Source organism: Caenorhabditis remanei, chromosome X (assembly GCF_010183535.1).
Source record: "Caenorhabditis remanei strain PX506 chromosome X, whole genome shotgun sequence".
In the NCBI taxonomy this organism is placed as follows: domain Eukaryota; kingdom Metazoa; phylum Nematoda; class Chromadorea; order Rhabditida; family Rhabditidae; genus Caenorhabditis; species Caenorhabditis remanei.
The window spans coordinates 10,040,017-10,064,414 of NC_071333.1; the positions used below are offsets into that span (position 1 = coordinate 10,040,017).

Sequence of the window (24,398 nt, forward strand, 5' to 3'; positions counted from 1 at the left end):
AAATAAATAATATTGTCCGAGAGGACTACACGGGGGCGAAAATTCGCGTGGAAAACTCTTCCATCTAGGCTCCTTTTGAGCCGGAAAAACGTGAATTTAAGCCATTTAGAGCGATTTTTAGCATATGCTCCAATGATGAAAGTTGTTCAGAATTGTCTGAAGTATTTATCAGAATCTGAAATAAAAGAATATGACTTCTGTCCTCCTTTAAGATGCAAATTAAAGAAAGCCTAATTTTATACGGCTCGGCGACATTTCGCAACTAACTTTTGTTTCGCAACTACGATATTTCGGGCTCTATCCTAGTTTACAGGTCCCATGGGAGTTCACAGGTCCCATGGGAGTTTACAGATCCCATCAGCATGCGGAGTCCGCATATTTTCTGTTAAACAGCGCGCGTCATTTTTTATCAATCATTCATTTACTTTTGATATTTAAGAAATAATTATATTATTTTTCATGCCCAACTGCCTCCTCCTCTTTTTGCCTTTTTTTTCGTTTTCTTGCTTTTTTCAACACATTTTCGTGCTTATTTCAATTTACATCATTGAAAAAAATGAAAAAAACACAAAAATGTGTTGAAAAAAAGCAAGAAAACAAAAAATCGAGAAATAAAAGTAAATAATATTGTCCGGAGGACTACAAGGGGGCGAAAATTCGCGTGGTAAAACGTGAATTTAGGCCATTTAGAGCGATTTTAGCATATGCTCCAATGATGAAAGTTGTTCAGTATTTTCTGAAGAATCAGAATCTGAAATAAAAAATATGACTTCTGTCCTCCTTTAAGTAGCAGAAATGATTGCATTTTTCGCTCACTCAGTACTAGTTCCGACAGCCCAGTATCCGGCTGTCAAGGTCCCAACTTCCTGCGTCGCTTTTCAATTTCTTCAATATCACTTCTTAGATTTCATAAATTTGCTAATGCATTTTTCATTTAAACTACGGTTATCAGGAACACAACTAGCATTTTGATTCAATCATCCAAGACACAGATCCTGTGGATTTGTTAAGCAAGTGCAAACTGACTCCTCACGCAATAACTGACTTTATTTCAGAAGAAATACCCTTTTTTAACCCACTCAATCTTTCTGTAGTGACAGAAAAAGTGCGCTCCCTTGAAATGTATGCACACTTGAATTTTAGGTATGTACTTATCATTGTTATTAGACCACTGTATTATTGTGTTAGTATGAAATAGTTTCTCTAACTTCTCATTTGTTACGATTTTTCTTATCAATTGTTATCACATATGTGTCCGTCAAGCTCCAATCTTCTCTGGTGACCCTCAAGGATCCGTCTCGGGACCTTTATTATTCCTCCTCTTCATTAATGATTTGTTGATCAGCCTTCATTCAATCCCTCATCTACACATCGCTGCTTATGCTGATGATATCAAAATTTACTCCCACCTTCCCTCCAGCCTCCAAGCAGGTATTGATTTGATTTCCAACTGGGCAGCTTCCAACGACTTTCCCCTGGCTCATTCTAAAGCTAGTTTACTCCGCTTGGGTGCTCTCAACCCCCACTACCAGTTTCACATTGTTGACTCACCCATTATGGTTTCCAACTCGGTTCGTGATCTAGGAATTCTCTTTGAACCTGACCTCAAGTTTTCTGCCCACATTAAAAAGTCAGTATCTCTAGCTCGTCTTCGCTCTTCCCAAATCCTCAAATCCTTCAAGTCTAATAATCCGGCATTTTACTCTTTTCTATTTAAAACATATGTTCTTCCTATTCTTGAATACGCTTCAGTCATTTTCTGTCTTGCCCCCTCCTCATCCCTCTCCAGACTTCTTGAATCCACTCTACGAACTTACTCTAGGAAAACTCTCCAACGTTGCAATATCGCTTTCTCATCATATTCGCATCGTCTAGAACTTCTCTCTATCTACTCTATAAGACACCGTAGACTCAAAGCGCAATTACTCCTCCTGTATAAATTTATAGCTGGCGCATCTCATTTTCCCAATCTCAATTCCTTTATCAGACTGTCAAGTTCTCCACGAAGACCCATGACCCTCATTTATCTCTCCCCCCTCTCCGACGATTTTTTCTCTGTTATCCTTCCCATCTGGAATGCCATCGTTGCCAATGTTAGTAGTTTCCTCTCCCCCTCCCAATTTGAACATCTTCTTGACTCTGCCATTACCCGGTTTTAATTAATTATCTCATCTGGTCATTTTGTTAAATACATATTATTCGTTTCTCATTTAATTTGCTTTCTTACGGTTATCTCTTCCCCCTTGCCAACTTGTCTGTCTACCCTCCTTTTTATATGTATTCTCATTCCCCGTTTCCTATGTATCATGTCATCCCTATTTTCTACTCGAAACTGTCTCGTGAGGGATCGTTTCTAGTCTTTTGAATCTATATGGTTTCCTTTTAGTTGCAATAAATTTAATTTAATTTGAAGACATTTTTGGCACCTTGACTGGAAGTGAAATCTGTTGTTCTTATTCACATTCTGAAAGTAAACATATGAATTTTACAAGTAGTAAAAACTATAATACTTTTGAATTGTGAGTGAGTACTGCAATTTTCATTCTCAGTGTTCTAATTTATAGCATTTCAGAGAATCAATAAGAATTTAACGAACTGGATGTTATTTCTGGCGCAGCTTATTTTCTCACCCTCACTTCCTATATAAGACTGTCTTGATAAGACTGTCAAGCAAATTGGACATCTATAAACGGTCCGTGTGCGAATGAGGAATACGAGTCGTGCGAGAAACACCTATCGCGAGAAGCGTTGTTTCGGATCCGTAAAGACTCCGCACAAGATTCGCATCCGTAACGCATCTACTCGCGAAAAACCTTGATTGCCTCTATTCGAGCGTGTTTAGAGTGCGACAGAGGAAGACTATCACTTGTAAAATCGGGTCTATTGTGAGCGAGAAATAGGTCAACCAAATTATGCCTTTCTCTCCCTCTTCTTGTCATCTTCCTACTAATGGAATAGTTATATTTCTACTAATGGAATGGTTCCGTCCAACGGTTCTCCCTATGCAAATTGTTTCCTCTCTAAATCGTTGGTAAACCAGCAAACTTTTCTCTCGTCATTCTCCCAGTTTGGAATGTAATTGTTACCAAAATTAATATCTTCCTATCCCCTTCCCAATTCGGAACTCTGCCTGACTCCGCCATCACCCGTGTCTCATTACTCAGAAAATGCCGACAATGAGATTCGGACAAATGTCACAAGCGTTTCATATATAAGAGTAATTTTTTTTTGAAAAAACCTCTTCCATTCGATGAAAAACGCAGAATATATTCAGGTTATTTCATGACGACTATACTGCTCATCTATTTCTGCCTAGCCATCAGACTGCATGCAGGTTAATCATTAGCAGTGAACTTCTCCCACCAACGTATTTTTTCAGAAAAATCCAACACCTCAACATCTTCCACCTCCTTTTCTTTTGAAGACGAGTATTCCAAAATCTCCACAACATGCTTCAGCTCAAGAGACTACGAACTGCTATCAGGAGACTTCATAAAACATACCTACGCACGCTCGTTTTCTAGTACTCTGCTCGAATATAGTGTGGTAACTATTGGCCTTGCGGAGTTAAGGAAAGCACTCGCTTTTGGGCCTGTTCGCCCATGGACACATTTTAAGTATGAGAAACCTACTAAACAGGAACTGGAGTCAGCATCAAGTTCAGAGGACTATTACAACCTAATTGAACCGACCTATCCTATTCAAAGTCTTGACAGTCTTTTCTTATTCGAGAAGAATATCAATACAGCCGTTGATTATTTGGATAAGAGGCTACCCTCGATTCGCAAGATTTTTAGACGGAGATTTGAAGAAAAGTCTAAAGGAACGAAGAACGATCGAAAATTAGTTAATATCATGATAGAAGAATGGAACGAGATGGTTGGAAGAGTTGTGGATGTAATTCGCAATATGCAGAAGAACGATGAAAAATGTTGGGATCGAATGAAATTGAGATTGATGTGGATTTTCTAAAAACAGTGTCCATTCACTGTTTTCATTGATTGTCTCTCATTATGTATATCAAAATTTATTTGAATGAATTCATACACTATGTCTGTTTTTTTCGTTCCTCAAATTTTCATCTCAAAATTTTCAATTTCAGCCAAAGTCTCTACAGCTTTGAGTCCATGAAAATAGTTTATTTTTCTCCAAATACATGAAAATTCGAATAGATAGTGTAACTTTAAACACCTGCCATTAATTTTTTATTCCTTCCGCAATTTGAAAAAAAGTGGGCTTATCAGCAGAGCGCTTAAGTCCCGCACTAAGCATTGATAAGTATGCCTATGCTCCTTTCAAAATTGTGCGAGAGAAATGTTTGGGACACAAATAACTGAACATTCATACACACAGATCATTCTTATATACAAAAGACAAGTAGTGTTTGTCAGAGGCGCTGTCCGCAACGATTATGGAATGAGAAATGAAACTGAGTCAGCGGGCAAAACAGAACTGGATAGTGCCCTCCGATTTTCCACCATACCTTAGGTGACATGCGACTTATGTGATCGGAGACAACTTATCATGCGGATAATTAATGATTTATTCGTAAGTGACTCGCCTACAAGCCAAATTAACTAACATAGAATGTATTTTGACTGCCCGTCCCCCTAACCTATCACTTTTTATGCTTAATCGATAGCTTTTCAAAAGTGAACACTAACCTAGAATGCGTTTCTTGTGACGTGACCTGATTTTCTAGAAATTTAGATTTTTAGAAAGTTAAACTTTTTTTCGTTAATTTTTTTGTGTACAATACAGCATGGAGCGAAAAAATTCGTTTTGAAAATATTTGAATTTTTCAAAAAACTGATGACCTCCAAAAACAATTATTTTTAATCCACGGATGTTCTATTTTTGATTTCAAAAAAAAGAACAACTCATTTAAGAGGCATTATCTGTAAGAGTGAGAATGTTTGTGTTGGGACTTGGCACAGTTGCAAAAATTTGTTTCAATCCAAACTCTTTTTACAGCATATGTACCCCTATGGTAGTGATTTACAAAAAATATGTCACCCAGTCCCCTATGACGTCATCCTAGGAAAATATGCCCAATAATCGACTTTTCACCCAAAAATTCATAAAAATTTCAATCTTCCAGATAACATCAGGAAACTTTTGCAACATGTTAGGAGTGTTTTTGACTACCCTTACACAAATTTCCAGCTCCCCAGACAGCCCAGGAACCATTCAGATAAATTTCATTTCCATGTTTTTTCAACTTTTCTCGAAAAATCCCTCTAGAAATCCTCAAATTTCAATTCGTATTCGAATTTCCCGCAAAAAGTTCTATTAGGTCCAATTGAAAACATCAAAAAGTAGGGGGACCATTTTGAAATATTTCGATTTTTTCAAAAATCACATAAGGGTCCCCCCTTATGAAAATTTTGTTTTTGAAAAAAATTTCAAAAAAAAATTAACTTCGAAAACTATTGGAATGTTGATAAAACCCTTGAAATAAGTCACTCACAAAATATAAGATCTCAGAAATGTGTTTGAACGGATTGCGTTTTTTTTGTTCTTTCAATTTTTTCCAGTTTTTTTCCGTTTTTATCAATAATTTGTACAGAAGTCCTCAAATTTCATAAGATCTTAATTTCTTGCAAAATTTAACATATATTTCAACTGACATCAATAAAAAACAGGGGGACCATTTTGAGATTTTTCCATATATTTCGAAATTCAGATAAGGGTCCCCCCTTATGAAAGAAAATTTTTATCAAAAAAATAATTCAACTTTTTTTTGATGCAAAAAACGTTCAAACTATAAAAAAATGTTTTCGATATTTTCTCGATGTTCTCAACGTCTATTGCATCAAAAAAAAGTTGAATTATTTTTTTGATAAAAATTTTCTTTCATAAGGGGGGACCCTTATCTGAATTTCGAAATATATGGAAAAATCTCAAAATGGTCCCCCTGTTTTTTATTGATGTCAGTTGAAATATATGTTAAATTTTGCAAGAAATTAAGATCTTATGAAATTTGAGGACTTCTGTACAAATTATTGATAAAAACGGAAAAAAACTGGAAAAAATTGAAAGAACAAAAAAAACGCAATCCGTTCAAACACTTTTTCTGAGATCTTATATTTTGTGAGTGACTTATTTCAAGGGTTTTATCAACATTCCAATAGTTTTCGAAGTTAATTTTTTTTTGAAATTTTTTTCAAAAACGAAATTTTCATAAGGGGGGACCCTTATGTGATTTTTGAAAAAATCGAAATATTTCAAAATGGTCCCCCTACTTTTTGATGTTTTCAATTGGACCTAATAGAACTTTTTGCGGGAAATTCGAATACGAATTGAAATTTGAGGATTTCTAGAGGGATTTTTCGAGAAAAGTTGAAAAAACATGGAAATGAAATTTATCTGAATGGTTTCTGGGCTGTCTGGGGAGCTGGAAATTTGTGTAGGGGTAGTTAAAAACACTCCTAACATGTTGCAAAAGTTTCCTGATGTTATCTGGAAGATTGAAATTTTTATGAATTTTTGGGTGAAAAGTCGATTATTGGGCATATTTTCCTATAATGACGTCATAGGGGACTGGGTGACATATTTTTTGTAAATCACTACCATAGGGGTACATATGCTGTAAAAAGAGTTTGGATTGAAACAAATTTTTGCAACTGTGCCAAGAGGATTCCTCATCTTACAGACAACGCCTCTTAAACATATAGAAATTTGCTAAATTCGTCTAGTTTATTAAAATACATCATTTTGACCTATTTAAAAAATTTTTATTTTTTAATTTTTTCATGTGGTGTCCCCTTATTTTTATGTGGTCCCCCCTTTTTTTTCATGTGGTCCCCTTAGGTTCTATTTCCCGCACACCCCATTCATAGCACTTTTTTGAAAAACAAAAATTTTCAAACCTTTATATCTCGCTTCACACTTCGTCGACCCCCAAATTTTTTTTTGGAAAAATACTATGAATAAGTTGTTCTTTTTTTGAAATCAAAAATAAAACATCCGTGGATTAAAAAAAAATTTTTTTGGAGGTCATCAGTTTTTTCGAAAAATTCAAATATTTTCAAAATGAATTTTTTTGCTTAAATGTTATATTTTTATACCCAAGGACATTAGCTATCAAGTACAAGTATTTTCTATTTGTGCTCCATGCTGCATTGTACACAAAAAAATTAGTGAAAAAAATTTTGAAAAACTTTTGAAAAGCTATCGATTAAGCATAAAAAAGTGATAGGTTAAAAGGGGCAGACAAAATACATTCTGTGTTAGTTAACTTGGCTTGTAGGCGAGTCACTTACGAATAAATCATTAATTATCCGCATGATAAGTTGTCTCCGATCACATAAGTCGCAATTCACCTAAGGCATGGTTGAAAATCGGAGGGTGCTATTCACTGCACGCCAGTTCTGTTTTGCAGGTTAGGGGGGGGGGGGGAGTCAAAATACATTCCATGTAAGTCAAATTTCCAATCCATCTATCCAGGTTTCATAGAAATCAAACCACTACGGACGGAGTTATGGCGTGCAACACATAAACAGACAGAGGATCTGTTGAATCTCTACGGAGTTCGATTCCACTTTGGTACCATTTTCGAGAAGAAGTCTTTCTCGGATTCTCTTAACAAAACTTCGAACAAGTCATCGTCCAAACCTTCGAGAAACTTTCCCTCTACGGAAAACAATAAGATGAACTTCGTCCCCGTCGTGTCCAATCCGGAATCCAAATGCTCCAACGCAGGGATGAGCAATCTGCTCACGCTGTCCTCTACCTCCGCTACAAAGATATGGACTTTGTTGAGTTTCCACTTGACATGCAAATCATTCATAATCTTTACAAGAAGTACTTCAGAAACGGAGAATTCGACATCACGTCTGTTCTCGCTTTTTTGAACAATGACTACACATTTGAAAGATTCTGCATTTCAGTAGCAACCTTCCAGTAAAGAGAAAATATGGTTAGTTTCTTTCCTGAAATCGATAGTGGCACCCCCATGGTAGTTGGGATAATGCGCTCGGATTCGTAGATGAAGAAATTCAACAGTTTTGCATTAGAAAAAAGGTAGTTTATTTTTTTGATAAACATTTTTTTTCATAAGGAGGGACCCTTATGTGATTTTTGAAAAAATCGAAATATCTCAAAAAGGTTTTCCTGTTTTTTATGCTTTTAATTGGACCTTATAGAACTTAAAAAACTAAGATTAGTCCCTCATCTATATTTTTTGAACATTGAGCAGTCTATGTCGGTAGAGACATTTGAGCATGTGCATCTGACTCATGGGTAAGAACATTTAGTCTGAAATGTAACATTTTGTTTAAAACAAAAAACTAGCTTTACTTTGGCAAGAAAAACATTTTTTTGGAACCATCGCTGAATAAGTGTGTCCGTTTGAAAGAAAAAATTATTCAAAATTTTCTTATATTAGAAAGTTGGAGTTTTATTTGTTCCACAAAAAAATACAAAGTCTTGAGATAATAGAAACGTACCGTAGTTCTCTCAAAAAATTCTTATAGTTTTCAGAAACCTGCGAAGAACGCAAACAACGTTCCTTGTACCCGAAACCATTCGGAGATCCGTTGGGACTCAAAAAAAATTGGCGGAAGGAATATGAAAGGATGGATCTACCTTGAAAACTTCACTAGGCCATCCGAAGGAGTTCTCTGGCAAAGGGATGGCCGAAAAAGTAAGTAAAAAGACTAGAAAAGTTTGTATTCAGAAAAGGTTGTGTCGATTTACGACGAATACCGTAAATCGACATAATTTTGCTACACTCTACAAACTACACTAACTAAAGAATATAATTCCAGAATTCTTCCTCAATTCTGCCAAAGAGTATCATCGCGACGAATTAGAGGTTCAAATGCAGGAGTACCTGAACTCCTTCATCGAACTCGATTCTGCTCAAGTCACTGATGCCGATAATGCTTGAGTACTATGATGCGCAAAGATGACATGGGTTTGTGAACATGTATTTCTCTTCGCATTGAGTTCCGCATAATGCAGATTTGAACGGATCACCTTCAGAGTGAAGACTTTGATGGAGGAGGTACATTGTATTGTCAAAGAACACCATTCCACAGTGGCCACATTCCTGAAAAATTGGAAACCCATTATTTTCTGTGATTTATTTTGTTGATTATCTCTTTTTTCTAATTGTGTACATGAATTGATAAGGATGATGATAGAATCCATTATTCCTTTCTACACTTTTTTTTGGTTGATTGTGAAATAAATTCAAACTTGTGACAGTGACACGAAATTGCCGACAGGAAAAGAACTTATCAAACTATGCATGTTGTAATGTTCGGTTTTTCTATCTCTCTTTCTATTTGAGAAAGTTCCTAATTTTGCAACAAATTGATGGTTGTCGGCCTCTATCCGACAAGTTTTTTAGATGTACTGACATGAATAGATTGATTTATGTTCCAATACTGGCGTATGATGTTCAACCCAGAAACGAAATAAGTACTTTCGGTGATAAGAAAACTTTTGAATCCATAGATAACTATTTTCCCAAGAAGTAGTCTAACTTGGAGATGACTATGTTTTTGACTTTTTTGACTTTTCGAAAACAAGATGACGATATATTTGCTTTGCGAATCTTGAGATTTTTCAAACATCTGTCATTATCTCCGCACTTACCACATTCTCCTCGTCATCCTTTTCCGGAAAAGGAGATTTCTCCTTGTCCATTAGAGATAATGTTAATGTTCTGTAATATACACAGTGTAAGCGATTTCGAAAAATACGTGGTAATTCGAAAAAATACACCTTTTACTTGGTGAGGGATTCGTTGACGATATCGTGTGTGTTTCTTCTAAGTGTGCTCGAAGTGCATTATGCTGACTGAACTGCATATTACACAGTGAAACAGGACAATCAAATCCGAAACCCGTTTTTATATGAGTCATGGAGTGCTCTTGCATCTGAAAATTGAATAACAATGTCTATTGTCAACAATATGTTTTTTTCTTCTGTCAACACACTATTTTGATTATTTTAACACACTAGTCCGATTATCTCGGTTTTCGCTTTCGATCACATTACAATTTTCTCCGGCCTTCCTTTCTCCTACAGTCTCTAGTTCTCTCAGTTTTTTTTATATGAAAAACCCCTTCGGTGTGAGGGTGATGGCTTTCAACTTTTCGGGAACCAATCATATAACACAGAGACGTAGCTAGAAAAAAAAATCTAAGAGCTTTTCCGGTGACTGGACCTAATTTTCGAGATTTTTAGATTTTTAGGAAAAGCAATTTTCGTCAAAATTTTTTCGAAATTTTTTTTTCATGAATTTTTTTCTCAATGTTCTATCCTTCGGTGAAAAGAGCAAAAATAAACAGTAGAGAAATTTATAGACTTTTTGATGGGCTATGAAAAATTTTTGGTCATGTCCCTACTTTCACCAGACTAAGAGTCAAAACTAAGAGTCAAACTAAGACTAAGAGTCAAAAAAAAAACTTTTCTGTGAAGTCGTTGGGATATTTTAAAATGCTTTAAAAAAAACAGAACAACTATTTTAAAGCATTTTTTCAAGGAAATATTTAGAGGTAATCGCGAAAAAAAAGAAAAAAATTTTGTTGAAAATTTCGGTTTTTTGAGATTTAGATGGGTATGGAAAAGATGTCAGTTCATCTGTTTTAGCTTTGAAAACGTTATTTAGTTTAAAGAAATCAACAACCACAGACCTCCAAATCCTGTATCAAAAAGTTTGAGTGTTTTCTGATCAGCTTCCAATTCGTAGCAGAGGCTCATAAAATACATAGTTTTCAAGTAGTAAAAACTTCAAAACTTTGCCACGTGCTTTAAACTTTGAGTAAATCATTTTCCTTTCGAAAACGTACATAAAATAGATCAATCAACAAATTGAGCCACTTTAAACAAAAATTTAAATGTTTGTTCGAAGTGGCTCAATTGTTTGATTGATCTACTTTATGTACGTTTTCGAAAAAAAAGATTCAATCAAAGGTTAAAGCACGTGGCAAACATTTGAAATTTTCACCACCTTAACATGTGGAGCCTCTAAAGTCTAAAAAGGGAGAAGATGTTGTCGTGGCTTTGAAAAAAATAATTTCAAAGTTCAAATTCCCGCCAATTCATGTGTACAGTGATTTTGGAAAAGAATTTTACAATGTTCATGTCAAAAAATATCTTGATTCTCTCTCTATTCGACACTGTACTCCTAAAAGTGAAATAAAATGCGCAATGGCCAAACGTGCTAATCGCACTCTCAAATCTAGACTTGCAAAATTTATGACATCTAAATACAATTGGCGGTATGTTGACGTCTTGGCAAAAGTGGTCGACGGTATAAATCGTTCCGTAAACCGATCAATCAAAAAGACACCTGTCGATGTAAAGAATGGAGATTTCCCTTTTCGGCGGAGGGAACGACGAGTGAGACGAAAATACAAAATCGGGGATCATGTACGAATTTATGCGAAACAAGGAACATTTGACAAGGGATACGAGGAAAGATGGACTCAGGAGGTATTTGTTATCATTCTTATATATAAAAGACAATTGGGCGTTGTCTGAGGCAATGTCCGCAACGGTTTTGGAAAGAGAAGAGAAACAGAGCCAGCGGGCAAAATCGAACTAGCCTGCCATGGACACGGCCGCCGCTTTAGACCACTCGGCCAAGTGGGCACATTTGAAAAAGGGTTGCCACGTAAATGAGAAGAGGCCAGCCGGCTTAACCGCCGAAGGCGGGGAAGACAGGCTGGTTACTCATATTTTTCTAACAGATCCTGTAACGTATACTTTGGCTGATGAAAATGGAGAAATTATAGATGGAAAGTTTTATTATCATGAAATGATTCGGGTTTTTTATGAACAAGATCAAGTTTATAGAGTTGAAAAAATTTTGGAAAGTAGAATATTCAAAGAAAAAAAACTTAAAGTACGTTGGGAGTAGTATGGTTTTGTCCTTTCTGGGACACCATTTTGACCACTTTTTGGACAATCCTTGAAGACATAAAAAACGCTATATTTCGAACACAAAGCACACAATTTCGTTTCAAAAACACCATTTCACGACTTTTCCCAAAATCACCCATATATGCTCTGGCGCAATTCCTGACCACCCCTGACCACTCCTGACCACTTTTCAAAATTGATAAGAAAATTTTAGGGACTTGAACACTTTCAAACGTTTCTTATCTATTTGTTGACATAACACAATGGTAGTGCGCCTGTCTAGTATGCGAACCGTCAAAAGTTCAAACCCGGGCACATTGCGAATTCCTCCAGTCGTCATGACTCAGTATTAACACATAAAAAAGAGCTTCTCAGGTCAGTGTGTTTGTCTGCCTTCTCAGATAAACCTGCATAAAATATCTCGGCTCTATTCCAGTTTAGATGTCCTTTGAAAACTTGAACGTCCCAAAAAACACTTAGACGTCCCTTAAAATACTTAAACGTTCCTTGAAACACTTAGACGTCCTTTGAAACATTTAAACGTCCTTTCGGATCCCAAATATGCTCAAAAATGTTTAAACGTCCCAAAAAACATTTAGACGTTCCAAAAAAAGTTTAGACGTCCCATAAAATATTGAGACGTCCCTTGAAGTTCGAAAATTTGGTTTTTAATAATTAGACGTCCCACAAAACATTTAGACGTCCCAAAAAACATTTAATCGTCCCAAAAAATATTTAGACGTTCCTTCAACATTAAAAATCACTAAAAGTGTTCAAGGGATGTCTAAATATTTTTAGGGACGTTTAAATGTTTTTCGGGACGTCTGAATGTTTTTTGGGACGTCTGAATGTTTTTTGGGACGTCTAAATCTTCAGAACTATATTTTGGGATTTCAACGGACGTCTAAACATTTTATGGGACGTTCAAACTTTTGAAAAGACGTTTAAAAAAATTAGAGTTTGAAAGGACGTTCAAGTGTTTCAAGGGACGTCTAAACATTTTATGGGACTTTTAAACGTTTTTTGGGACGTCTAAACTTTTGAAAGGACGTTTGAAAAAAATCAGAGTTTGAAAGGACGTTTAAGTGTTTTAAGGGAGTCTAAGTGTTTTAAGGGACGTTTAAGTGTTTTTTGGGACGTGTGAGTTTTTAAAGGACATCTAAACTGGAATAGAGCCAATATCTCAGATAAACCTGGATAAAAAGAGTTAATGAGGTTGAAAATATGCAAAAAAGTCGTACTCCTGAGTGAAAAAATTTCTGAACAAAAATCAGAAAAATTTCTCCATGAAATGCTCGCGTCAAAAAGTGAATCATCAATTTCTTATCAATTATTTCATTCTTTTTTCGTTTTATTAAATGCTGCACAATGATTAAAAACCGTTAACAAATATAGATTTATTAAAGTTAGCAGAGGATTTACAGATTAAAAATTTTAGTTTACAAAAATAGAAAAAATCAATCATCCTAGATACTTTGCCTCCATTTCTTCGCGAAGTTTTTCCCTCTTGTCTGCTAGCTCACGTTTCTGCTTTTTGATTTGTTTAGAAGCATCTCTCCTTTTGATACGGTTCTAAAAACAAATGTTACCAATAGTGATAATCAACAATTAATTACCTCAGTCTTTGTGTCATATAATAGTCTTCTTTTTTCGATTCGAGTCTCTTCCGATTTCAAATCCCTTAAAAGTCTTTGAAGCTTCGTCCGCTGAATTTCAATCTGCAATTAATTTTAATCATGTTGTAAGTAGAATGTGAAAACTAACCTTTGCTTTAAGATTTTCAATCATTTCTTCCCGTTGCCTCGGAATCTTCCCGTTGCCTCCGAAGATCTTCTTCGTCTTCTATCGGCATTTCATAAACACTTGATCTCGGAGGATCTTCTTGGTCTTCCCCCGGCATATCTTGGTCTTCCATCGGAATATCATCAACACTTGGTCCTCGAAGACCAAGAAGACGTTCCACAGACACTTCGTCAACATTTTTTTGAGCGGGATGGGAGATTGTAGAAGCGGACCGAGGGGCTGTAGAAGCGGAGTGGGGGGTTGGAGAGAACAGAGGGGCGGGTGGAGGATCGACATCAAATCGTCACTCATTTCACTGAAACTATACAAAATTAGAAATTAGAATGAAATTAATAAAAATTTAAATTAAAACTAAAAAGTTAAAAAAACGAAAAAAGTCGTGTGGACAGAACGAAATAATTTCAGATCATTGCAGCATTCGACAAACTTCTTATCGCATATTCTCAATTTTAATATTCTTAAATGGAAATGTTCTGTTTGAAGTGTCAAAAGCACACCAGTACTAATGATGTAATGAAAATATGAGTAAAAACGATAGACAAATGAATCTGAAAGGAGTTTCAAGCTTGTGCGCTAGTTTAGATGATGGGGGAGGCGAATAAATGACGGAGCAGTATTCAACAAGAGGGAGAACGTAAGTTTTGAACAGGAAGATATAAAATTGGGGAGAGTTGGATTTGAAAGATTTCAGTAGTTGTCTTGAACGGAGTAAGGCAAGAACAACAACCCGTACCGTAATCCTACCGTAACCGGCCCAATTTTGGGTGTCATACTGAGGGGTCGAAGTTGTTACCACCCCAGGCTGATCTCCCCTAGTTTGGTTTGAAACCCTTTTCCATTTTTTGAGTTACGGTAGCTACAGTTATCCTACAGTAATCTGGCACCCGGGGTCCAAAAAATTGAAGCGCTCGGAGGTTCATGGGTATACCCCCAAACATCTGTTGAAACGGTTAAAAGAGAAAAAAGTTATTCAGAGAGAAGCGTCGGACGGACACACACACACAGAACTATTCCATTAGTAGGAAGAAGATATTTCTAATGACAAGTTGTGTAGTGGAGATCAAACACCTGGGAAGGCCCAGAGATCTGTCACGTTTACACATCATGAAACAAATGAGCAAAGTGTCCAACAGAAAGTAGTTTTTGGTGTGATTGATAGTAGTGTGGGTCTGGTAAAATATCAAGAGGAACATGAGGTTCAGAAAACTGTACTTGAAAGAGAGTCAATGCAGTTGCTCAAGCATATGCTTGTAGTGGAAAACACTAAGCATGATTCCAATGCGAACAGGGTCAGTAGCATGGATGGTGTTAGTTGTGAAGATGCGGCGAAGAGAAAGAAAGTGGACCAGAAAGCTGAAGACACTGTGACGTGTCCAGGTCCCCCACTAAATTCTAAAAGCTGCCTTCTCACTTCTGATCACACCAAACAGCAAAGTTTCTCAGCAAATGATACAGAAAATGTTGTGAAAAGGAATTGTTATTCTGATTTCAAGATTCCCAATCCCGGAAAGCCCGGACTTAAAAAAAATGGTGATGGCGCCTGTGGCGTTGGTTTTCAGATGAAAACAAAACGTCGAAGACGTGAGGAATCCCGTCCTAGAACGGATCCACCAAGTCTTTCAATGACTCATGTCAAAGATGAGATCATCTCTAATTCTCAGTTACTGTTGCTCGTGATCAGAATATCTTTCTGGCACAACAAAGCACTTCGGATCAATCGAAGTGGAGTGAGAACAAGTCGATGAGAGTGGAAGAAGAGCCACGTCCGCGAAAGGATCCACCTCAATCAATCATGCTGAATGTGAGTGACAACAAGACCCGAGGAGTCAAGGAAGAACCTCGTTCTCGGAAGGATCCTCCCGATTCATGGATGATGTTCAATGATGCATGGAGACGTACGAAGGAGGAGCATCAACCGCGCAAGGACCCGCCGTTGTATGTCACATGTACAACTATGGTCATTATGGGAATCTATTCGGATGTCGAAACCAGGGAAATCGGCGGCAGTCTACAACGAGAAATCTCCTCAGCTGCTGATTGGATACATCTCATCTCGCCAGCTACCATAAGTACTAACTTCGTTTTACCTTTTCAAAGTTGTATCGTATATTTATTTATCTCCTAAATCTTATTTTCATATTCTTGTTCAGTAGATCTTTGTTAAATTATTTCTCTTCTTAAGAATCCCCACCCTTCTGAGTTTAGGTCATTATTTCTTGAGTTCTAGGTCTCCATTAGGTTCTATCTTTAACCATTCTTACCCATTTTATCCCCCTTATTATTGAAGAATGCCTCCATGACTACATCTAACGTTCAAATAGCACTTCATTCGAGAGAGAACAGCGTCAGGAGGGACTCGAAAAGAAGGGAGATGTACGGTTGGTACCGTGTGCTTTTCGAAACACTTCTTTAGGTCGCTTGAGTTTCTAGACTCACTCCGTATGTCACTGTGTTGCCGCGTTTGACCTACGGGCACGCGCGCACTTCTCGTCGCTATTTTGTCAATTTCGCGTTTGAAATGGAGAATTTTCGGCACTCTTGGGCGCTGGCGGAGTCACGTTAGGTGATCCGTTATTCTCGTTAGTGAATTTTTACTGGCGGAGTCAGGCAGAGTTTCGAATTGGGAAGGGTCGCTTGAGTTTTGTGTTTTCTCTAGCTTTGGGTCTTTTGGACCGTTTATTGTGTTCTTTTCTTGATTGTGTGCCGTAATAAAAGAGTATTACGGGAAAACGTGTTTTTTCTTCTTTTATAATTTACTATTGGTATTACCTGCTTATTTTATACGGCTCGGCGACATTTCGCAATTAAAATATTTCGCAACTAAGATATTTTGCCACCAGTCATTTCGAAACTGCAACGTTTTGCAACTACGACGTTTTGCAATCACCCTGTTTAGCAACCACATCGCATTTGCACATTGAAGTTATCTTCTTCGACTAATAGAATAGTTCTGTGTGTCCGTCCGACGCTTCTCCCTGAATAACTTTTTTCTCTCTGAACCGTTTCAAGAGATGTCTGGGGGTACATCAATGAACCTCCGAGCGCTTCAATTTTTTGAGCCCCGAGCACAAAGGTTCAAAACCAAACTAGGGGAGATCAGTCTGGGGTGGTAACAACTTCGACCCATCATTATGACACCCAAAATTGGGCCGGTTACGGTAGGATTACGGTACGGGTTGTTGTTCTTGCCTTACTCCGTTCAAGACAACTACTGAAATCTTTCAAATCCAACTCTCCCCAATTTTATATCTTCCTGTTCAAAACTTACGTTCTCCCTCTTGTTGAATACTGCTCCGTCATTTATTCGCCTCCCCCATCATCTAAACTAGCGCACAAGCTTGAAACTCCTTTCAGATTCTTTTCGCGGAAAATTCTTCAACGCTGTAACACACCTTATCGATTCTACTCTGATTGCCCTGCATACTTAGCGCCCAAACGCAACCTTCTTTCAGTCATTGGTGTTATCTTGTCATTTTGAAATCAGTTCTCACACACGTTGAAGCCAGGACTATCAATGCAGCCGCCCTCTGCTGATAAGCCCACTTTTTTTCAAATTGCGGAAGGAATAAAAAATTAATGTCAGGTGTTTAAAGTTACACTATCTATTCGAATTTTCATGTATTTGGAAAAAAATAAACTATTTTCATGGACTCAAGGCTGTAAATTGCTTCATTTATTGCATCACCGGTCAGAATTTGACACCGGTTCATTGAAAAATGAACGAGATTAATATTTTCACAGAATTTGAGTCAAAACAGCTTATCTGATCTTAAAATCGACATAAGGATTATTTTTACAGGAGTTCGAACGGTTTCAGTCAACGGTCAAGTATCAGGTTTCTACCAACGCTCTCAATAAACATCGATCGTTCAGTTCTTTTTTTCCTCAGCTCGCCCTTTTTTCTGTGTGCAAATTTGTCTCCGTGAAAAATAGGGAAAAACCACCGTGACGGAAACTTAAATAACAAAGACCTTAGAGATATTTGTAGAGACTTTGGCTGAAATTGAAAATTTTGAGATGGAAATTTGAGGAACGAAAAGAACGGACTTAGTGTATGAATTCATTCAAATAAATTTAAATATGCATAATAAGAGACAATCAATGAAAGTAGTGAATGGACACTGTTTTTAGAAAATCAACATCAATCTGAATTTCATTCAATCCCGGCATTTTCCATCGTTCCACCGCATTTTGTCAATTGCATCATCAATTCTTCCATCCGTCTCGCTCCATTCTTCTATCATGATATTAACTAATTTTCGATCGTTCTTCGTTCCTTTAGACTTTTCTTCAAATCTACGTCTAAAAATGTTGCGAATCGAGGGTAGCCTCTTATCCAAATACTCAACCGCTATATTGATAGTCTTCTCGAATAAGAAAAGACTGTCAAGACTTTGAATAGGAGTGGTCGGTTCAATTAGGTTGTAATAGTCCTCTAAACTTGATGCTGATTCCAGTTCCTGTTTAGTAGGTTTCTCATACTTATAATGTGTCCATGGGCGAACAGGCCCAAAAACGAGTGCCTTCCGTAACTCAGCAAGGCCAATAGTTTCCACACTATTTTCGAGCAGAGTACTAGAAAACGAGCGTGCGTAGGTATGTTTTATAAAGTCTCCTAATAGCAGTTCGTAGTCTCTTGAGCTGAAGCATGTTGTGGAGATTTTAGAATATTCATCTTCAAAAGAAAAGGAGGTGGATGTTGTTGAGGTGTTGGAATTTTCTGAAAAAATACGTTGGTGGGAGAAGTTCACTGCTAATGATTAACCTGCATGCAGTCTGATGGCTAGGCAGAAATAGATGAGGAGTAGAGTCGTCATGAAATAACCTGAATATATTCTGCGTTTTTCATTGAATGGAAGAGAAAAAAGTGGAAATTGAGTAATGAGCTGTGCTTGAAGAAGGACTTTCGTAGTTTGGGAAAACAATTTTAACAAAATAACGGGCTAAATTTTTGACCGAAAATCAATATTTGGCAGAATAATTTTCAGCACTCTTGGGCGCTGGCGGAGTCACGTTAGGTGATCCGTTATTCTCGTTAGTGAATTTCTACTTGGGGGCCGAAGCCAAAAGTTTTCGTGTCGCAATGCCGAAACCTACCTTTTCGTTCTGAAAAGTGGGAATTGTGTCTTTGGATAGTGTTTTGCGCTGTAAAATCGATTCCTTTTCGTGCACAGTCTCCCCCGCTTCCGGTAAAGCAAGGTGCGGTGTTGCGCGTTTCGCGTGTTTTTGTTTGCGCACTTGCCGATTTTTGTTGACGCATTTCGCAATTTCGGCGCGAATTCAAATTTTAGACCCCATTTTTGGCTTGAAATGCAGTTTTTTGGGAATTTAAAGTTTCTGTGACAATTTTTCCAAAAACAATTCCCGAACTTTTTTAAGTTAGTGTTTTTCGAGTCTATTAAGCACAAAAAGTTGAATTTTTATTCAGCGTAGGAGGAGTTCTATACTTTTAAAGTTTCATGAATTTTACTGTGAAAACGGCCGTATCTTTTTATTTACTCCACCAAAATTAAAGTTTTTACACTTTTTGAACGTCTCTCAGTCTAAGGAATGTCTTTCTAACAAAAACAATCCGTGAAATGTAACAGAACAAAAGATCGAAAAAGGCTAAAATTTTCGAAAAATCGTCCGAATTTGCGCCAGCTACTTGATTGACGCGTCTTTTTCTGGCATTGCTTGGCGTATTGGAAGCTTGGGAGCCTGTGTCGTGTAATTCACGAATTGTCATAGATTATCGATTTTTCTCAACAGAAAAGTTCTGAAAAGTGCCAAAAACACCGAAATTTTCGCAGTTTTCGCCATTTGAAAGCGAAAAGAAGCGATTTCATCGCTCCGGTGACACTTTTTGTCTCGAATTTCTCACTTTTTCTAAGAAAATTGAGAAAAATATTACAATCATTCTCCAAAATTCACAAAAGTGAGTTATAAAGTATTTATTGTGTGGCAGAAAGTTTTGCTAGCAAAAGTACCCGGTTACAATAGCTCGCAATAGAGAATTCATTAAAATTTTGAGCAGAATTCCGTGTAATTTGTTGAAATTCACAAGTTGGCAATCGATTTTTGTGTCGAAAATTCATTTTCGCACAGAAACTCAAGTCTACTCGTTCGGTAATCAGTAATTGGTTTCATTTCTATTGGTTGATGACAACTAAATGGAACATACAGTGAATACAAAATGGTTTTCGATGGAGATCTAAAGAAAACTCGTGTCTTCCCACAAAGTGCTGAAAACTTGTGTCCAGAGTTGGTGATAGAGTACGAAAAAATGAAACAGTTTGAGCTGGCACAAAGACTGCTGTTGGAACAGGCTTACAGAGAAGCAAGTGACAACATCAAGAAATATGCAAGGTGTTCAGCGAGCACAATTGCTAAAATTCTGAAACCGTTAACAGACCTTGTTGAACAAAGCACTGCAAAGGCACTGGATGTCGAATGGGAGAATGTAATGCTTAAGTATAACATGCGCGTACAAAGGGAGAAACGGATTAGTAGTCGCAAAGAATTGCTTGTTGAGAAGAGAAAAGAAGATGATACGAAAAGTGTTGATATCACGAAAGGTGTTCAAACTGAGGAGAAATACTTTGAGAAAGTGCATATCTCAAACAGTAATGTTGGGAAAGTAACAGTAAGTACTGAAACAAAATGTTTAAATGATAGTGAGTCAGAAGACAAACTGATGGATTACAGAAAGGAAAGGAAAAGTCTGTGTGAAGGGCAAGGTATTGCTAAGATTGTTTTTGAAAATGAATTGGATTACACTGAAGACAAGGTGTCTATGAAAGCTGATAATGCCAAGGAGATTTTTGTTATGAAGTCCAATAAGGTGTTGTGTTGTGAGGATATTAAGGCTGACGAGGTTCAGAGCTCCTGCACAAAAAGCACTCACGAAAAGGATGAGAATATTGGTGTGACCAAGAGGTGCACAAAAGCCAATATTTCTGATGACAAGTTGTGTAGTGGAGATCAAACACTTGGGACGGCCCAGAGATCTGTCACGTTTACACATTATGAAACAAATGAGCTAAATATTCAACAGAAAGTAGTTTCTGATGTGGTTGATAGTAATGTGGATCTAGTAAAAGATCAAGAGGAACATGAGGTTCAGAATACTGTACTTGAAAGAGAGTCAATGCAGTTGCTCAAGCATATACTTGTAGTAGAAAACACGAATCATGATTACAATGCAGAAAGTGCCAGTAGTATGGATTGTGATAGTGAGGAAAATGAGGCGAAAAGAAAGAAAGTGGACCTGAAAGCGTTGGTTTTCAGATGAAAACAAGACGTCGAAGACGTGAGGAATCCCGTCCTAGAACGGATCCACCAAGTCTTTCAATGACTTATTTCAAAGATGAGATCATCTCTGATGAAATCTCAGTTACTGTTGCTCGTGATCAGAATATCTTTCGGTCACAACAAAGCACTTTAGCTCAATCGACGTGGAGTGAGAACAAGTCGATGCGAAAAGAAGAAGAGCCACGTCCGCGGAAAGATCCACCCCAAGCAATCTTGTTGAATTGGAATGACACCAAGTCCGGAAGGATCAAGGAAGAACCTCGCCGGGGGTAGGAAGATATTAATTTTGGTAACAATTACATTCCAAACGGGGAGAATGACGGGGAAAAAGTTTGCTGGTTTACCAACGATTTAGAGAGGAAACAATTTACATATCGAAAAGCGTTGGACGGAACGATTCCATTAGTAGGAATATAACTATTCCATTAGTAGGAAGATGACAAGAAGAGGGAGAGAAAGGCATCATTTGGTTGACCTATTTCTCGCTCACAATAGACCCCATTTTACAAGTGATAGTCTTCCTCTGTCGCACTCTAAACACGCTCGAATAGAGGCAATCAAGGTTTTTCGCGAGTAGATGCGTTACGGATGCGAATCTTGTGCGGAGTCTTTACGGATCCGAAACAACGCTTCTCGCGATAGGTGTTTCTCGCACGACTCGTATTCCTCATTCGCACACGGACCGTTTATAGATGTCCAATTTGCTTGACAGTCTTATCAAGACAGTCTAATAAAGGATGTGATGGTGAAAAAATAAGCTGCGCCAGAAATAACATCCAGTTCGTTAAATTCTTATTGATTCTCTGAAATGCTATAAATTAGAACACTGAGAATGAAAATTGCAGTACTCACTCACAATTCAAAAGTATTATAGTTTTTACTACTTGTAAAATTCATATGTTTACTTTCAGAATGTGAATAAGAACAACAGATTTCACTTCCAGTCAAGGTGCCAAAAATGTCTTGACGGACACATATGTGATAACAATTGATAAGAAAAATCGTAACAAATGAGAAGTTAGAGAAACTATTTCATACTAACACAATAATACAGTGGTCTAATAACAATGATAAGTACATACCTAAAATTCAAGTGTGCATACATTTCAAGGGAGCGCACTTTTTCTGTCACTACAGAAAGATTGAGTGGGTTAAAAAAGGGTATTTCTTCTGAAATAAAGTCAGTTATTGCGTGAGGAGTCAGTTTGCACTTGCTTAACAAATCCACAGGATCTGTGTCTTGGATGATTGAATCAAAATGCTAGTTGTGTTTCTGATAACCGTAGTTTAAATGAAAAATGCATTAGCAAATTTATGAAATCTAAGAAGTGATATTGAAGAAATTGAAAAGCGACGCAGGAAGTTGGGACCTTGACAGCCGGATACTGGGCTGTCGGAACTAGTACTGAGTGAGCGAAAAATGCAATCATTTCTGCTACTTAAAGGAGGACAGAAGTCATATTTTTTATTTCAGATTCTGATTCTTCAGAAAATTCTGAGCAACTTTCATCATTGGAGCATATGCTAAAAATCGCTCTAAATGGCCTAAATTCACGTTTTTCCACGCGAATTTTCGCCCCTTGTAGTCCTCTCGGACAATATTATTTACTTTTATTTCTCGATTTTTCGTTTTCTTGCTTTTTTTCAACACATTTTTGTATTTTTTTCATCTTTTTTTATGATGTAAATTGATATAAGCACGAAAATGTGTTGAAAAAAGCAAGAAAACGAAAGTTCCGAATTGAGAAGGGGATAGGAAGATATTAATTTTGGTAACAATTACATTCCAAACGGGGAGACCAAACGGGGAGACATTTGGTTGACCTATTTCTCGCTCACAATAGACCCGATTTTACAAGTGATAGTCTTCCTCTGTCGCACTCTAAACACGCTCGAATAGAGGCAATCAAGGTTTTTCGCGAGTAGATGCGTTACGGATGCGAATCTTGTGCGGAGTCTTTACGGATCCGAAACAACGCTTCTCGCGATAGGTGTTTCTCGCACGACTCGTATTCCTCATTCGCACACGGACCGTTTATAGATGTCCAATTTGCTTGACAGTCTTATCAAGACAGTCTAATAAAGGATGTGATGGTGAAAAAATAAAATGCGCCAGAAATAACATCCTGTTATTTAAATTCTTATTGATTCCCTGAAATGCTATAAGTTAGAACACCGAGAATGAAAATTGCAGTTTTTACTCACAATTCAAAGATGTTATAGTTTCTACTTCTTGTTAAGTTCATCTGTTTACTTTCAGAATCTGAATAAGAACAACAGATTTCACTTCCAGTCAAGGTCCCAAAAATGTCTTGACGGATGTTAAAGTTTACTCTCCGCAGTGTCTGGAGAGTCTGGCTTGGGTGTTGTGATGTGGTGGTTTGTGGCGAGCCTGGGGTGCAATAGTGGTAATTACCGGCTTAGGCCGGGCCACCTGTTGCTGGGGAGCTTATTTTGTGAGGGGCCATTAAAGTGTTTCGCTCAGAGAGCAGTCACAACTCGGGTATGGTCAAGCAAGGTACTGTTATTTCTCTACAGTACTGATTTTAGTACTGAATCATCCGCATATCCCACTGGTTTGCGTGGTTGCAGGACGATGATCTGTAGAGAAGCTGTTACCAAGCCAGCCTCAACATCTTCCATAAATTTCTCCATTCCCAGGGTTCCTCTTAGCCAGGGCTGTCGGATATAATGATCTACTAGCGTCTGGCCGAGTTACCCGCCGGGTGCCTCGCGGCCTTCCCGTCCGTCATCGACTTCGCAGTCTCAAGAAGGGGGAGCCTGTCCCAACCCATCGTATCAATGATTTTCCTATCTTTGCTCATCTCCTCTTGTGCTTGATTTGCGCACTTTACGGATCAGATCCAGTGGAATAATCTTGATGGGGACATATTGTCGGGACAGTATGAGGGCGACTTTGCCTTGTACTCTAGCGCATCCGATGTATGAAGTTTCATTCGTACTTCATGAGAAACACCGGACTACACTGCACTTGAGTACACGTCCATTTTGTTCCATTTCAACCCACCTCATCCAATGCACATCTTTCCCCTTATGAGCGACGCTTAGAAATCTCATCCCAAATGTCCATGTACCATAGACGCATCATTCTAATTCTCAAAACCTACTTTAAAATTGTAACCCACCAGTGTCATTTCCCAAATCTTGCCTTATATGTAAAACCCGCGCTATCCCCCCGGTTCCCTTATAGAATAGTACTTTGCGGTAAGAAAAACAATTCATTCCTTCATAAACACTTTTCGACCTGGGATAAAATCGTACCCTACTTCCCTAAAACCGTAACCGAACAAAATTTTGCGTCTCGACTCCGCCAACTGCCATTACAGACCATTTTTACAAAAATTTGAGCGCTGGACTCTTTGCGGGTCCTATAGCTCATCTTACATTTTTATTCACCCCTT

At 37.6% G+C, this 24,398-nt stretch overlaps 7 protein-coding genes across 7 annotated transcripts; 4 read left to right on the plus strand and 3 right to left on the minus strand.

Moving 5' to 3' along the window:
* Positions 1 to 3,282: 3,282 nt before the first annotated feature.
* Positions 3,283 to 3,972, plus strand: GCK72_023962 (uncharacterized protein; the record flags this gene model as incomplete). Its single annotated transcript, XM_053735651.1, has 2 exons — positions 3,283 to 3,334; positions 3,380 to 3,972. 2 exons carry the CDS (start codon positions 3,283 to 3,285, stop codon positions 3,970 to 3,972), a joined length of 645 nt encoding a protein of 214 aa, XP_053579217.1.
* Positions 3,973 to 7,690: 3,718 nt separating this feature from the next.
* GCK72_023963 (uncharacterized protein) lies at positions 7,691 to 7,909 on the plus strand (the record flags this gene model as incomplete). The annotated part of the gene is made up of 1 exon (XM_053735652.1): positions 7,691 to 7,909. One exon carries the CDS (start codon positions 7,691 to 7,693, stop codon positions 7,907 to 7,909), a length of 219 nt encoding a protein of 72 aa, XP_053579218.1.
* A 987-nt stretch (positions 7,910 to 8,896) lies between these two features.
* GCK72_023964 (uncharacterized protein) lies at positions 8,897 to 9,657 on the minus strand (the record flags this gene model as incomplete). The annotated part of the gene is made up of 2 exons (XM_053735653.1): positions 8,897 to 9,055; positions 9,607 to 9,657. The coding sequence occupies 2 exons, from the start codon at positions 9,655 to 9,657 to the stop codon at positions 8,897 to 8,899; spliced, it is 210 nt and encodes a 69-aa protein (XP_053579219.1).
* Positions 9,658 to 13,341: 3,684 nt separating this feature from the next.
* Positions 13,342 to 13,668, minus strand: GCK72_023965 (uncharacterized protein; the record flags this gene model as incomplete). The annotated part of the gene is made up of 3 exons (XM_053735654.1): positions 13,342 to 13,452; positions 13,497 to 13,598; positions 13,645 to 13,668. The coding sequence occupies 3 exons, from the start codon at positions 13,666 to 13,668 to the stop codon at positions 13,342 to 13,344; spliced, it is 237 nt and encodes a 78-aa protein (XP_053579220.1).
* Positions 13,669 to 14,927: 1,259 nt separating this feature from the next.
* On the plus strand, positions 14,928 to 15,808 carry GCK72_023966 (uncharacterized protein; the record flags this gene model as incomplete). Its single annotated transcript, XM_053735655.1, has 2 exons — positions 14,928 to 15,060; positions 15,345 to 15,808. The coding sequence occupies 2 exons, from the start codon at positions 14,928 to 14,930 to the stop codon at positions 15,806 to 15,808; spliced, it is 597 nt and encodes a 198-aa protein (XP_053579221.1).
* A 2,032-nt stretch (positions 15,809 to 17,840) lies between these two features.
* Positions 17,841 to 18,500, minus strand: GCK72_023967 (uncharacterized protein; the record flags this gene model as incomplete). The annotated part of the gene is made up of 2 exons (XM_053735656.1): positions 17,841 to 18,403; positions 18,449 to 18,500. 2 exons carry the CDS (start codon positions 18,498 to 18,500, stop codon positions 17,841 to 17,843), a joined length of 615 nt encoding a protein of 204 aa, XP_053579222.1.
* A 2,515-nt stretch (positions 18,501 to 21,015) lies between these two features.
* On the plus strand, positions 21,016 to 21,249 carry GCK72_023968 (uncharacterized protein; the record flags this gene model as incomplete). The annotated part of the gene is made up of 1 exon (XM_053735657.1): positions 21,016 to 21,249. One exon carries the CDS (start codon positions 21,016 to 21,018, stop codon positions 21,247 to 21,249), a length of 234 nt encoding a protein of 77 aa, XP_053579223.1.
* Positions 21,250 to 24,398: the final 3,149 nt, after the last annotated feature.